This window comes from Condylostylus longicornis, unplaced genomic scaffold, assembly GCF_029603195.1.
Source record: "Condylostylus longicornis isolate FDR11 unplaced genomic scaffold, ASM2960319v2 ptg000319l, whole genome shotgun sequence".
Lineage (NCBI taxonomy): Eukaryota > Metazoa > Arthropoda > Insecta > Diptera > Dolichopodidae > Condylostylus > Condylostylus longicornis.
In genome coordinates, this window is record NW_026578282.1 from 10,001 (window position 1) to 27,500 (window position 17,500).

Below are 17,500 nucleotides of genomic sequence, written 5' to 3' on the forward strand. Positions count from 1 at the left end.
GTTACAAACTCCATACCAAAGTTAATATACCCTTCACGAAGTGCAGGGTATAAAAATGTTCTCTTTATATTTAACAAAATATGTCAATGGTTTTCATATATTCATATATATTTAATAATACTAACGGTTAGATTTTTTTCATTAATAATTTCTTCATTGATTCCAGATAAAAAAATGTGAAATTGAAGTTAAATTGAACTTGAACCACGTCATGTGGTGATACCATAGCACAATAACAATTTCAAACACGTGCAGCAAAATGTACGCTCAGTCGGATTGTAATTATTATGTGGTATACAATACTATTTTTATGCACATACGACGCAATAAAAGTTAAGAAATTTAATATTATTATGTTGTTTATTAATATACGGCAAAATAATTGCTTAAATCGAAAGCGCTATTTTTATATGAAACTTTTGTGGTACATCAACAAATTTGGTATACTCAACAGAATAACGCAAGTTCAATCTACTCATCTGTCCTTTACAACAAAAAAACGCAAAAATATGTCAAGAACCAAAAGAGCTAGGACCGCAAGAGTGACAAGGATGGATAGATCTTCAAAAATTATTAAAGATGGCATTTTTACAAATTTTTTGTCATTTTGCGTTGTACGACCGTATAACTGCGGAGTGACGATATATATGGCTACTTCTCAGGTGTCAAAAAGTACGGGTACTTCTAGAAGGGCTAGAAGGGACATGGGACAAAAGGCGTTAGATAAGGTTTTGCCTCTAGGGCCCCAGAAAAGCATTAATTGCACCCACTCTTCCCTTCACTTAGGGGTAATTTTTTTTAAATTTTGATGGTATTAATATTGTATGTAAATTCATATTTGGAAGTTTGAGTTATAACGAAAAGTGAACACTTTCCTTACAAAATTGTAAATATTTAATAAAATCTACATTGTTTTATAATAAGCAGGTAGGTACGCATTTAGTTATGTATTCTGTTAGCTATCTGCTGCAAAATTTATTAGTAAGCAAAACATAAGTGTTGATTAAATTTCTTGACAGTATATTTTTTGGACAAAATCTTATAAGAAAATGTATTGCATTAAACTTTTTACAATTAGGGTATTTTCAAAAAAAAATTTAGAACAGAAACTCGCTGGTATTGATTTGTAAGGGTAAAGGTTTTTAATTTCATTTTAAAGAAAATAAAATTATCAATAAAAAAAAGTTCATCTGGCAAATCGCATTTTTCAGGATTCGAACCTGGGAGTTTTTGCACAGAAATCGTATGCTATACGCATTACCCTATATAGTGTTTCTTTTAACTCATTGTACATCAACACGATTTATTCGCATGTGTTGAAAAATCCAATTAATTTCGTGCATGCATTTTAGCAGCGAATTATTTTATGCGTATACAGTAATTTATCGCTTAAAATGCATTGTCAAAGGTAATTTATGATTTTATGCGATATAGCTCAAAGTGAGGTTCTAAAATAAATTACTCAAAAGATATTACATCTCAAAGGAACTAATTATTTGTTTAATTATGTACCTTTTTGTAATTATTTTTAAGAACTTTTCTTATATTAATTTTTATCTTACTATGTATTAGGAAAGAACGTACCTATATGCATATTACGGGTGTGTTTTTGAAAAAAAAATAAACTTAAAATAGAACACAATTTCAAAACTACAGATGTAATACTTGCAAGGCTTTCAATGCATTCACACACGACTAGTAATTATTTTCTATAAGTTTTACTTTTGTGTTACTCAAATAATTCTTGTTCAAACCAGCTTGAAAATATTGTTGAGAGTATTTTGAAAAATTAATTGCGATGAATGGTATCTGTATTTCTGTCGTGAACAAAATTGGTCATGTTTATATTTTTGATCGAATTTCGATTTTAATTGTTGTAATAAAATTATAGTTATGTTAATTTTAGTTCTTTAAAAATATCGCCTAATATAATATTGTTATATGATTTAAAGTATGTTTATCTAACTTAATTTGTCAAATATTTAAAAATATGTTCTTTTTATTTTAGTATATGGCAATGGAATATGGCAAGCTTATGATAAATCTTTATTAATAAATTTTGCTACAATGCCACCAATATCTCCATCATGCAGAACTGATTTTGAAAAAGTACACCTCGGTATCAAAAATTTTGAGTTGTGGGCTTTAAAGAGTAAGAATGAGTTCTTTTATTTGTTAAGAAGTCTGAATTTTGTGATTTTGTTTTTTTAATGATTTAGTACTAGATTCATCTGCTTTCTTATCTTCTGGAATTTTAAATGGAAATTTGAATCAATATGGAGATTTTGATCAATGTTTAGAAAACGGTAACGAGGAAAATAGTATGAGAACTCAGTATTGTTTAGCACATCTGCAGCTAAATTCTAAATATCAAAAATCGGAAGAGCTGGATAACGTATTAAATCTCGTAAAATCATATGAGGCATTTAAAAGTGATTTCGATGACGTAAGTATTGCAAAATGTTTTTACAACTTTCCACTTGTAAGACTAAGTGGTAAGTTGTGTCAAAAAGGTGTTTTTTTTTCTGTACATTTTATTCATTTTTCTTGTCCTCAATGTTCGAAATCTTAAGATATTGGACCAAGGTCCATACAAAATTTGTAAGTTTTGTCCAAAAAATGGCGCAGATCGGGTGATTATTTATATTTGCTGGGAATTACTATATGAATATATGTACATATGGTAACAAAATTTTTTCTTTTACAAATTTTAGAAAAGTTTCTTTTATAGGAGGCAATTTAATTTTAATCTTTAATTATGTAGTTATTTCTTTTAAAATATTAAAGCTACAATAATGAAACTCGGAAATCGTGTGTCCAATTTCAAGTCAGATATATTTCCGAAGTTTTGGTGTAATTGCTTGACAGGTTCGGGTAGCTGCCATACAACTCCGAAAGTTAATTTTAAATATTTGGAAAAATATTAAAGCTAGATTTATGAAACTTGTCAGTCGTGTGTCTAATTTAAAGTCAGATATATTTCTGAAGCTTCGGTTGAATGACTTGATAGGTTCGTGTAGTTTTCATACAACTCCGAGTTCAACTTTATATATTTGAAAAAATAATAAAGTTAAACTCATGAAACTCGGCAGTTGTGTGTCTAATTTCAAGTTAGATATATTTCTGAAGTTTCGGTGGAATGACTTGACAGGTTCGTGTAGTTGCCATAAAACTCGGAAAGTTAATTTTATATATTTGAAAAAATAATAAGGCTAGATTCATGAAACTCGGCAGTCGTGTGTCCAATTCCAGGTCAGATGTGTTTCTGAAATTTTGGTACAATTGCTTGACAGGTGCGGGTAGTGGCATAAGATTTGGGAAGCTGCTTACAAGTTCGGTACAGACATAATATCTGTGAAATTTCTATTAAGTGGTTTGACAGGTTCAAGTAATTTCCATTTAGCAATCAAGGTTATCTCAAAAACAAATTTTTAAACTCAGATTGTCAAAGTGCAGGGTATTATTCATCAAACGTTTTTACCTGTTTTTGCTTTATTTTTATTATTTAAGCTGTTATACTAAAGTCCAAAGTAATATAAGAAAACTAAACATTAGAAATTACAAATGCCTTACAAGAATTAAATTTTAATATATGTAATTTTTAGATTAAATCTTAAAAATAATATATATTAGAGAGATTTAAAACAACCCCTAATAAATTTTCAATTTTACAAATAATAAGATAAAATAAGATAAAGAAAACTGCCGTTATAGGTTATTGTGAAAATCTAAAAATGAATGTGGTTTTATAATTTCCTTTTTCAAATTCTAAATTTCCTACGTTTATTAATATGAAAACATGTAATATGTATAATTATCTCAAAAATATCAATTCCATTTAAAAAAATTCAAGAAAATTAGTGAACACGCTACATCCTTTTTTGGGGATTATTCTCTTAATGGATTGATGTTGCACGGCAGAGTGTTCTATAATTTACACAAGATGACATGTTACAAAAATCTTATGTACAATGTAATTGGCTTTTTTAATAATTTCATTTCCGAAAAGTTTGGATTTATAATCAATTCAATTGAATTAAAAATGGTTTCCATCAAATAAAAGGGGATTTTCGATTATTCAGACAAGCACTGAAAATTCTAAATTAAATCTCTTCATACAAGCTTACTAATCTAATTAAGGATTTTCACACAAACTTACAAATCTGGTAGAAATTGAATATTTTACTTTTGCAGATGTGTAACATGCTCGGGTAATTCTTCAATATTTTTCTATTCCGCTCAAAGTAAAGAGAAAGTAAAATATCAATGTTTTCCGAGATACAAATATTTTAACGAGTTTTCCTAAATTTCCGCTTACCAAAGTTTTTTTGCTTATAGCTTCCCTTCCAAAAAAGATAGACGGTTAATATAAACAGTTTTTGAAAGAAATAATAATAGGCTTGAAAGTGATAAATGATTACATTTTTATCAAATAAATACCAAATGTTCGAACTTTTCCGAACTTTTTCGAACTTTTCCTTATTGTATACACGAATGTGTATACAATAATGTAGGTGATGTGATGACAACGAATTTTGCTTATCGAGTATTCGATGGAAACGTACTTCTCCATGGTAGGGAAGTGTAAATCAATAATTTTTGGTAACCTGTCGATCTGTCGGATTGATCAACCTTTGAGATATATCAGGCCTTGGGAACTGGACCCTTCCGCTAATTTTTTAGATTTTTGATCATTTTAAAGAAATCAGATTGAAGAAAGCAGGTGTCATCAACTGGACGTTTACTACGGGCCAAATATACATTTTTGCGTATATAAAGAGAAATAATCAACCGATTTTACTGAAATTCAATATTTAAATTCAACGGATTAAAATCATGAATCTATCATTTTTTTGGAAAGATCAGGGCTTGGAAACTGATATGGGGGCAATTTCACATTTTTGACCATATCTACGGAACGAATTGGCGGAACCTCTTGATATTTGATATGCTCTGGTTGTTACCAGAAGTTACGGGCGAACTTTTCGTATAATTCGCACGCCCAAAATAAAACTTTTCCAAGAGCCAAATTCACATTTTGCTAGGTATGTTACCCATAAGCTTACTAATACCCTAAAAATTGGAAAGAAGTATTTAGTAGGAATTTTTATAATATTCTCTAACACTTTCACCTAAATAGACAATATATTTAGCGCTCGGTAATGTGCTGATCACATTTTTATATATAACAGACAAATACTATTATAAAAGTTTAAGAGAAAAAAAAATATTGTTATAATAGTTTTCAAAAATTCGTAAAAGTTTTAAGTACATAAATATGTATGTATATATTATTTTAAAGCTTCCTAAGAAATTTTTTTTAAGCTTTCTATATGAATTGAATAATATTCAAAACTGTGGTTTGGCATATAGAAATAAATTTTTAACACATAATTATTAAATTTTGGGGGTAAACATACAAAAATTAATTTTGTATGTTTACCCCCAAAAGAAAAGGTTTAGGCATAAATAAAATAATATTTTTATTGAAATATATGTATGTACATATAAATGTATTAGAATTGAACATTTTAGAATCTTTCATTCGAATAATTAGAAAGAAAATTTAAAGTACAAACACATATAATTATGAATGTATACCTATGTATATAGAATTAAATTTTTCAAATAAAGAAAAGGTTTGGTAAAACCAAAATAATAATTAAAAAAAATAAAAAATAAATAAATAAACATATAAATGTATTTTAATTTAGCATTTTACAGTTTTTCGCTTGAACAATAAAAGTAAAATTTTAACTACATACGTACATAAATTCTGTATGTATATTTTTTTGGCACTTTTCCAAAAATTTTTTGAAAAAAAATGCTTATTAGTTTCACTCTGTCCGTCCGTCCGCCCGTCCGCCCGTGTGTCTGTTTACAAAACTTCTACAGCCTTGAAGATAGAAAGCTGAAATTTAATACGTACATAGATCTTTACTAGAAACTTATTTCAGCAGAACAAAATTTTTACCTGTCTCCCCACCTCTAGAAGTTACAACCCCCCTAAAACCCTAAAAATTCCATTTTTTAACTATTTAATGCATTGAAACCATAAGCATTTTTCAAATTTTGCAAACACAAAAAGACAGTGGCTTGCTTCCCCTAGCGCGGTGTACTATAGTTAAACTTTAGAAAAACAAAATGGCCGTTAAAAGTAACCGTTATCTGAAGTTCGTTTTTTACAAATTTTTTATGTCGTTTTTCTTCTAGACCCCAGTCTGTAGTAGGTTGAAATTTTAGGGGCTTTTATACACTAATAAATGCTTCATTTTGTTAGAAGAAAATCTTCTTTCCATCTCCGGCCCCTCTCAAGTTATCGTCTCTTGGAATTTGTAAAATTTGAACTTTTGACACCTTATATTTCTGAAACCGCAAGGTTTTTAAAATTTCTATAAACGCAAAAAGCTAACGATAAATTCCATGATATTAAAAAATATAATTATTCTTCTTAACTCACACAATCAACAATTAGAATCGAGCATTATGTTAACCCCACTTTATATTAATTTTTGCTTTATTTCAAAGATAGCACAAATCGTTCATCCTAAATATATGCAATCTTAGAATTCGTTTGGTTTATGAATGAAAATAAATAGTGTGGAGGATATACATATACTGTATTTAAAAGCTGTTTTCACTTGTTGAAGGGAAAAGTGCTACAATACAAACTATTGGTTTGAGCCAATTTTATTAAAACTTGCTGACGAAACATAATATTCAAAACAATAACAAATGAAGCATTAATATTCAGTTGCCACAAAACATCTGATGTCTTTGATAAAAGCTGACATTTATTTACGTTAAAATTATTTGGATTTTTAAACCAAAACTATGTGAGATCATTAGATTTTCAAATATTATTTATTTCTCGGTTTGTGTTTCTAATAATAACGTAAAATGTATAATTTATTTCTTGGTTTGTGTTTCTAATTATATAAAGTATAAAAAAAAACGTGCTTTTGTTATACAAAAATTTTTCCAGAAAATCTTAAAATAGAGCTATTTCGGGGCTAAAAAGTTCCAATGTCAGATTTTTCTGGGACCCTGGAGGCAAAACCCTATCTAATGCTTTCTGTCCAATATCTCTAACCTTTCTAGAAGTACCCACGCTTTTTGGCAGCTGACAATTTTTTTAAGGGAAATTTCTATTTTTCAGTTTTTATACGAATTTTCAGTTTTTATCGTAACCTGCACTTCGTGAAGGGTGTATTAACTTTGGTATGGAGTTTGTAACTACTTACAAGTTGTTTCTCTTGTGCCAAGAACTAACTCTATTGTAATTGGACTGATTCGGACAACGGGTCGGGTAGCTGCTATACAACTCAAAGAGTTTATTCTAAATATTTAAAAACTAATAAAGGTATAACTATAAAATTTTGTATACATGTGTCCAATTATATTCTACACATGCTCTAAGAATTATAATGGGATAGCTGACCCGGTTCGGGTGGCTGCCATACAACTCAAGCAGCCAATTTTTTATATTCGGCAAAATAATAAAGTCAGATTAATGGAACTTGCCAGTCATGTGTCTAATTATAGGTCAGATATATCTCTGAAATTTTGATGGAATTGCTTGAAAGGTTCGAGGAGCTCGCATACAAGTCTAAAAGCTTATTTTAAATATTTGGAAAAATAATAAAGTCAGATCCATGAAACTTGGCAGTCGTGTGTCCAATTATAGGTCAGACATATTTCTGAAGTTTTGACGGAATTACTTGACAGGTTCGAGGAGCTCCCATACAAGTCTAAAACCTTATTTTAAATATTTGGAAAAATAATACAGTCAGATCCATGAAACTTAGCAGTCGTGTGTCCAATTATAGGTCAGACATATTTCTTAAGTTTTGATGGAATTACTTGACAGATTCGAGGAGCTCCTATACAAGCTTATTTTAAAAATTTGGAAAAATAATAAAGTCAGATTCATGAAACTTAGCAGCTGTGTATCCAATTATAGATCAGGTATATTACTGAAGTTTTGCTTTAATTAAGGAAATCCACAAAAGTAGACGAGGCCTCAGAACTTCCAGTTCTAACATATTTTGTCCAGGCGCTGTTTTTCTTATTTCTCAATTTCCTTAACTTAATTAAGAATCAAACCGGACTTAAATTAATATTCTTACTACGCATTTTTGGAATGTCATGTAAAACCACACCAAAAGATTTCGTTACCTCTTCGTCAATAGGATCATTGCAAAGTAATGTTACAAAATCAACTGTAATAGTAGTATTTCTATAAAATTAGCTCTAGCAAAGCCATATCCAAACGGTATTATAACAGTTTGAAAGTTTTTAGGGCTATCGTGACTATAGCAAAATCCTATCTAAGGGTGATAGTTGTCAATTTTAGTCAATTGTGTAAAAATAGTAGAGTAAAAGGCATTGACCCAATCAGTAGTTAAAATAAGATTAAGCATTACAAATAAATAAATCGGAAATTTGTTATAAATCGACAACTATAGAAGAAACGAAAGCTGGTGTCATGTATTTTTCTTAATCATGTGATGTCCAAGAAATATGGGCTAAATTGATATCACCACAAATCATGATGTCATCTTCTGCGTTAGCCATAGCCAAAATATCATTTTTAGCTCCAACGAAATTGTTTTAAGTTTCCCAAAAATAGCTAGGTGGAATATAGATACAAACAAGAAACACAACTTTTTTGGCAAGACATTTTTACTATTTTTGGCAAACATTAATCACAGCGAAAATTTTTTTTATATAAATTATTTAACATAATATATAATTCAAGTAACTCCAATGAGTTAATAGAATTATATAACGAAGTCCCAGAGAAGAGATAAACATTAAAGAATTTCTATAGATAGCGTTTGTTTTAGTACTCTGGTCTTAACATTCTGGCCTCCATATAATTATTCAGGCCTTATTGTAATTATTATAATTATAATTATTATTACTAATCTTATTATTATCATTATTATTGTTATTATTATTTATATTATCATTATTATTATTATTATGATTATTATTAATTTTATTATTATTGTTATTATTTTTATTATTATTATTGTTATTATTAATATAATTATCACAATTATTATTATTATTATAATTGTTATTATTTTTATTATTATTATTATTTTCATTATTATTTATATTATTATTATTATTACTATTATGATTATTATTATTTTTATTATTATTATTATTATTATTATTATTATTATTATTATTATTATTATTATTATTATTATTATTCTTATTATTTTTATTATTTTTATTTTTATTATTATTATTATAATTATTATTACTAATATTATTAGTATTACTATTATCATTTTTATTATTGTTATTATTTTTTATATTTTTATTATTATTATTATTACTATTATTATTATTATTATTATTATTATTATTATTATTATTATGATTGTTACGAATATTCTTATTATAATTTACATTATCATTATTATTACTACTATGATTATTATTGTTTTTATTATTATTATTATTACAATCATTATTATTATTATTATTATTATTTTTATTATTATTATTATTATTATTATTGTTATTATTATTATTATTTATATTATTATTTTTATTACTACTATGATATTATTTTTAATACTATTTTTATTATTATTATTGTTATTATTAATATTATTATTGTTATTGTTATTATTATAATTATTATTGTCATTATTATTATTATCATCATCATTATTATTATTATTATTACAATTATTAATGTTATTATTATTATTGTTATTATTGTCATTATTATTACTATTATTATTATTATTATTATTATTATCGTTATTATTATTACTATTAATGTTATTATTATATTTATTATTATTATTATTTTTATTATTATTATTATTATTAGTATTATTATTATTATTATTATTAATATTTTTATTGTTATTATTATTATTATAATTATTATTATTATTATTGTTATTATTGTTATTATTATAATTATTATTATTATTTTTATTATTATTATTACTATTATCAATGTTATTATTACAATTGTTATTATTATTATTATTATTATTATTATTATTATTATTATTATTATTATTCTTATTATTTTTATTATTTTTATTTTTATTATTATTATTATAATTATTATTACTAATATTATTAGTATTACTATTATCATTTTTATTATTGTTATTATTTTTTATATTTTTATTATTATTATTATTACTATTATTATTATTATTATTATTATTATTATTATTATTATTATTATGATTGTTACGAATATTCTTATTATAATTTACATTATCATTATTATTACTACTATGATTATTATTGTTTTTATTATTATTATTATTACAATCATTATTATTATTATTATTATTATTTTTATTATTATTATTATTATTATTATTGTTATTATTATTATTATTTATATTATTATTTTTATTACTACTATGATATTATTTTTAATACTATTTTTATTATTATTATTGTTATTATTAATATTATTATTGTTATTGTTATTATTATAATTATTATTGTCATTATTATTATTATCATCATCATTATTATTATTATTATTACAATTATTAATGTTATTATTATTATTGTTATTATTGTCATTATTATTACTATTATTATTATTATTATTATTATTATCGTTATTATTATTACTATTAATGTTATTATTATATTTATTATTATTATTATTTTTATTATTATTATTATTATTAGTATTATTATTATTATTATTATTAATATTTTTATTGTTATTATTATTATTATTATTATTATTATTATTATTATTATTATTATTATTATTATTATTATTATTATTTTTAATACTATTTTTGTTATTATTATTGTTATTATTAATATTTTTATTATTGTCATTATTATTACTATTATTATTATTATTATTATTATCGTTATTATTATTACTATTAATGTTATTATTATATTTATTATTATTATTATTTTTATTATTATTATTATTATTAGTATTATTATTATTATTATTATTAATATTTTTATTGTTATTATTATTATTATAATTATTATTATTATTATTGTTATTATTGTTATTATTATAATTATTATTATTATTTTTATTATTATTATTACTATTATCAAAGTTATTAAACTATCTTGATTCGATTATAAAAAAAATAATTTTATTTCACACAATGTCACAACTATTACTTAAAAATTAAATTTTACAATTACTTAAATTCGAATTGATAGTTTAATTATAATATTCTATTCTTATTAACACCAATTTTAGACTAAATCATATCTTAAAATCTAACAGTATTTATAGTAATTAAAATTAAGTTCATTTCCGGCCTCGTGCAAAATTATAGACGTTTCGTCAGCATTTTTGATGGGAACGATAATTTCGTAATTTCTTCATGTTTAAACATGTTCGATTGCAGACGCTGTGTCAGCAATTTTCATGTGAACAGAAATTAGTATCGTACTGAAGATGTAATTTGATACCACTTGAATATGTAACTAAAGACGGTGATAACTCCTCCCCCTTCAAAGATCTGCGTCCCGTAGATCAAGCTGGAATTTTGGTGCTTCTATGACTGAAATTTGCGGAATCTCTATAGTAGGAACCACTGTTGGAGTGCGTTTTCTCACAACCTTGCTGATGTTTTTCTTGATGACCCAAATGATGATGACTGCAATGATGACGAGTCCTATAGTAATATCGGATGCTATAGAGAGTTGGCTCCTTGGTATTAGCTTCTGAAGTTGTTTTGTGTTGCTGATATGAAGATCGTGAATGTAGTCGAGGCTTAGCTTGATATCTCCTTCTTTTAAATTTTCTTGAAGAACAGGTGGTAAAACTTGCGACGTGGTGGCAGATTCGCTTGTAAATTTCTGACCTTTTATGTGAACGGTTTCGTTGGTATGCTGTATCATAAAGCTTCCAGTTAAGTGTTTGCTCGTGTTGCCACTTGTTAGCTCCCCATTGAAATTATTGAGAAAGATGATATTTTCACTTATGGTTTCTATGATTTCTTCCTTATTGTATTGAAGGCTGCAACTGGCGTTTATTCCCTTTAGCAGTTGATACATACAGTGTCCTTCGTCCAGTTTTCGAATTTTACTTCTTTCGCATATGGTGATGTTTCTTAAATTCTCGCATTTTGTCGATATGCCATATACGTCATCTTTCACGAGAAGTTCCTGATATTCGAGGTAGACTTGTTGGGAGTTTCGGATTGTTGATCTCGCTATAATGTGGTCATAGTACTGGTTGCCTGTCTTCGGTATTGATAATATGTAGAGAATTTCTCGTCCATTGGTTACTACCTGTGGTTTTGCGTATTCTATTGCCTCAATTTCGTTGACGTAGGGTAGTGTATCGATCTCCTTCAGTATTTTTTGGATTTCAATCCTGCTAAGAAGATTTGTGTTGACAATTCCATTTTTTGCTAATTCTGTCGCTAACACGATTTCTCCCAAGGCTTCTTTTATGATTCCAAGTTTGTTAAATATTATTTGTCCGGATCGATGATCTAAGTTCATTACTTGTTCCAAAATGTGGTTAAATCTATCTACTACTTGGTTTGTTATCCTCATAACTTCACGATTTATTTTGTACTGTTGATTATTATTTTGTATCAGCTTGTCTTGGCTTGTAACGATGTTGTCCCAGTCTGTGGCGTCTGGTGTTCCTGCCAGCCATTTCCATGCTGTACCAATCCAATTTATTGACCGTTGAACTCTTGATTTGCTGCTTCTCAATTTAGTCAGAAATTCCATTATTTGAGCCAGTTGGTGTTCTAACTGTGGTTTCATTATGCTGGTCGAGTTGATTCCATCAACCAAAGGAATGATTTGTTGTATAACCTCGTCATAGCTCTTTAAATCAATGATGTGCACCAAATTGAAATTTCCTTCCAAGATTTGACCTTGTCCTTGTTTAATGGTTGCTATTGCGCCTTTGAATTCGAAGATTTTCGGAAATGCTGTAATTCTAGTGACTGCTAGTCTAAAAAGAAACCTTGTGATAACACCGCTCCAATAGCTGTGTCGGAAGCATCGGTTGTTAGGATGAACGGCTTCTCGAAATTTGGAAATATTAGGACTTCTGAAGATATAAGTAATTCTTTCAGCCTGTTAAATGCCTTTAACTCTTCTGCATTCAATTTGATTCCAACTTTCTTAGATTGATTGGCCTTTATTTGTGCGTTTTCGCCTCTTGTTAAGCTCGTTAGTGGTTTCGCCACTTTTGCAAAATCTTGAATAAATCTGCGATAATATGATGTGAGTCCCAAGAATGATTTTAGGTCCTTCAAATTTGTCGGTGGCATGATGTTCTGAATGGCCGCCACTTTTCTGGGATCGGGTTTGATTCCTTCGCTTGTGACTATATATCCAAGAAATTCTGTCTCGGTGTTGAAGAATTTTGTTTTTTCCAGGTTGACCTTCAGGTTAGCTTTTTCCAATATGCTAAAAATCGTTTCAATGTTCCTTAAATGTTCCTCCTCCGTTTTTCCATATATGATAACGTCGTCGATGTATACGTAGCAGCTTTTGCCTATCTGATCCTTTAGAACATCATCTATCATGCGTTGGAATATTGAAGGCGCATTCCTCAGCCCGAATGGTAGTCTTAGGAATTCGTACTTTCCATTCATTGTTGAAAAAGCCGTCTTGGGAATGTCCTTTTTGTGCATCATGATTTGGTGGAATCCGGATGTCAGATCTAATGTTGTAAAGAATTTGGCCTGGCCTAGGCTTGCTAGTGTGCTTGTAATATCCGGTATAGGATATGTGTCTGGTACCGTTACTGCGTTAAGTCGTTTAAAGTCGATAACCATTCTATACTTCTTCACACCTGATGAGTCGGGTTTCTTAGCTACTACCCAGATCGGTGAGTTGTAAGGGCTTTTCGAAGGGCGGATAATTCCATCCTCTAGCAGCTTTTTGATTTGTTCCTCTACTTCCTTCCTCATATTGGCTGGGTATGGATATGACTTGGTGTATATGGGATCATCAGTAGTAGTTTTAATTTCTGCTTTCACTTGTGTGTCTATTATTTCCCTGTCGTTTATTGGGCCAAATATTTTCTCGTATTTCCTTATTATTCCCATAATTTTTTCTTGGATTGCCTTCGGTAAATGGTCTGCCCCGATTTCGATGGTGTTGACTTGAGCTGATGCCTTTGCCTTTAACGGAATTTTTATATCTGGCTTGATCCTTAAGGTGTTGTTCTTTCTGTCTATAATGGCTTCGAGCTTCTTAAGCGTGTCGTCTCCAATTATACCATCAAAGGTCTTCAATCCTGGCAAAACAAAAAATTCAATGAAGGTGTTGTTTCCCAGACTCTGAAAAAATCTTCCTCCGATCTTCTTGGTGATTGTTATATCTCCTCCAGCTGAACGTATCTTGAATGGTTTTGTTGTTGGTTTGGCATTTGTCGCGATCTCTTCTCTTACAAAATTTTTATTAGCTCCTGTGTCGACTAGAAATTTTAGGAGCTGGTTGTTTTTTGTCTTGAATTCTAAGTAAGGAACGCTTGAAAGGCGTCCGTCATAAAATTTACTTCTTGAACCTCATCATCTGCATATGCTGGTTCTTCGTCATATTCGCTGCGTTCTTCTGGGTGGTCATCTACGTCGTCTTCAAGTGTTTCCAAATTGAATAGCCTTTGGTGCTTATTGCTAGGCATGTTGCCTACTGATGGTCTCCTCTTGTATATTCCCCTGTAGTTGTCTGGCCGGTTCATATAATTAACCTGACGTGTTTGTATGGATCGGTCAACGTCCATCTTCTCTAACGGTTTTGGCGGTCTAGGTGGAGGTTGCGATTCTCTCTGATGTTGAATGTTGTAAGCCAAGTTCCGTTGTTCCACTGTTAATGGCTGTTCTGGTTGATACGACCTTGGGTTCCCAGCACTTGGTTGTTGTCGTTTCATGGACATTTTGTTGAATGGTACAGTGATTCTGTTGTTATCATTCCTGTTGTGTATAGCGAAGTTTCGGCAACTATAGTTCTGGAGCTCTAGACACGTTGAATATGCTTCTGGCAGAGTTGACGGTTTCTGAAGCATCAAGTACCTGGACAATTCCCCATTGAGCCCTCGGATAAATACGTCCAGTGCTCTGTTTCTTTGTGATTCTATCAGTACGTCTATAGTTTCTTTTGTATAATTCTCGGTCTTGATCTTATTGATTATGAGGGAGAATTGATGGTTGACTCTGGCGTAGAATTCATCTATGGTTGATCTTCCCTGTGTCAGTGTGCTCATTTGGTGCTCCAATGTGCGTATGTCCCGTTTGTCGGCATAATGCAGGGACAAACACTGCTTGATTGCGGCCCATTCTTCGTCGAACAGGTTGTACGATATTAGAGCTGCATCTGCTCTACCTCTAATTTTTCCTCTAATAGCTTGTAATATTGCTCTGTATATGGGTTTGTTTCTGACAACTTCGTAATCTCGTAGAATTGATTCTACGCTGTGCACCCATGATACATACTGCACTGCATCGCCATCAAAGGTTTGTAAGTCTTTGACACAGTCCGGAAGTCTCGATATTTGTTTCAGGTCGTCTTCACTTTTCGGTGCTGCCAAATTTGTTACCTGCGGTTGTGGTGTATTGAACTGAGCCTCTAGTTTTGCTAGGCGAATTTCAAACCGTTTGCTTTGTTCAATTTGAGCATTGATGGCTCCATTTAATTTTTTGAGCTCTTCCATTATTTGTTCCATTTTTAACTTTTTATTAAGGTAATTTCACTAATTAAATTATTCTATTACGCGGTTTTAAACTTTTAAATTATATTTTTCTTTCAAATTTTGTCGATTAATTTCAAATTTTTTGTTAAATTTAAGTTTTTAATTGGTTAATCTTATTAATTTTTTACTGGTTTCATTTAAATTTTTAATTACTTTTGTTTTATTTTTGTATTAAATATTTATTGGTTAAATTTTAATTTTTCAATTTATTATTTAATTAATAATAATTGATTAATTTTTCAAATTTTCAATTTAATTTTCATTTATCACTTAAATTCGAATTGATAGTTTAATTATAATATTCTATTCTTATTAACACCAATTTTAGACTAAATCATATCTTAAAATCTAACAGTATTTATAGTAATTAAAATTAAGTTCATTTCCGGCCTCGTGCAAAATTATAGACGTTTCGTCAGCATTTTTGATGGGAACGATAATTTCGTAATTTCTTCATGTTTAAACATGTTCGATTGCAGACGCTGTGTCAGCAATTTTCATGTGAACAGAAATTAGTATCGTACTGAAGATGTAATTTGATACCACTTGAATATGTAACTAAAGACGGTGATAACTTCAATGTTATTATAACAATTGTTATTATTATTATTATTATTATTATTATTATTATTATTATTATTATTATTATTTTTAATACTATTTTTATTATTATTATTGTTATTATTAATATTTTTATTGTTATTGTTATTATTATAATTATTATTGTCATTATTGTTTTTATCATTATTATTATTATTATTATTATTATTATTATTATTATAATTATTAATGTTATTATTATTATTGTTATTATTGTCATTATTATTACTATTATTATTATTATTATTATTATTATCGTTATTATTATTATTATTAATGTTATTATTATATTTATTATTATTATTATTTTTATTATTATTATTATTATTAGTATTATTATTATTATTATTATTATTATTAATATTTTTATTGTTATTATTATTATTATAATTATTATTATTATTATTGTTATTATTGTTATTATTATATTTGTTATTATTATTATTATTATTATTATTTTTATTATTATTATTACTATTATCAATGTTATTATTACAATTTTTATTATTATTATTACTTTTATCAATGTTATTATTACAATTGTTATTATTATTATTATTATTATTATTATTATTATTATTATTATTATTATTATTATTATTATTATTATTATTATTCTTATTATTTTTATTACTTTTATTTTTATTATTATTATTATAATTATTATTACTAATATTATTATTATCACTAATTGTATTATTAGTATTACTATTATCATTTTTATTATTGTCATTATTTTTTATATTTTTATTATTATTATTATTACTATTATTATTATTATTATTATTTTTATTGTTATCATTATAATTATTATTTTTATTAATATTTTTATTGCTATTAATATTATTATAATTATTAGTATTATTTTTATTATTATTGTTATTATTATATTTGTTATTATTATTGTTTTTATTATTATTATTATTATTATTATTATTATTATTATTATTATTATTTTTATTATTATTATTATTATTATTATTATTATTATTATTATTACTATTAGTTATTTTTTGGTTATTATTATTATTATAATTACTATTATTTTTATTATTATTATTACTATTATCAATGTTATTATTATAATTGTTATTTTTAGTATTATTATTATTATTATTATTATTATTATTATAATTACTATTATTTTTATTACTATTATTAATATTATTAATACTATTATTA

The 17,500-nt window shown here is 26.9% G+C and overlaps 1 protein-coding gene across 1 annotated transcript in view; it reads left to right on the forward strand.

Moving 5' to 3' along the window:
• The first annotated feature begins 231 nt into the window (after positions 1-231).
• LOC129616896 (nose resistant to fluoxetine protein 6-like) overlaps positions 232-17,500 on the forward strand; it is a 108,490-nt gene continuing 91,221 nt past the window's right edge. The window contains exons 1-3 of the mRNA XM_055532403.1: positions 232-788; positions 2,009-2,152; positions 2,220-2,446. Of these exons, the coding sequence (XP_055388378.1) occupies positions 2,068-2,152; positions 2,220-2,446 (312 nt within the window). The 5' untranslated portion in view covers positions 232-788; positions 2,009-2,067. The remainder of the gene's footprint in view (positions 789-2,008; positions 2,153-2,219; positions 2,447-17,500) is intronic.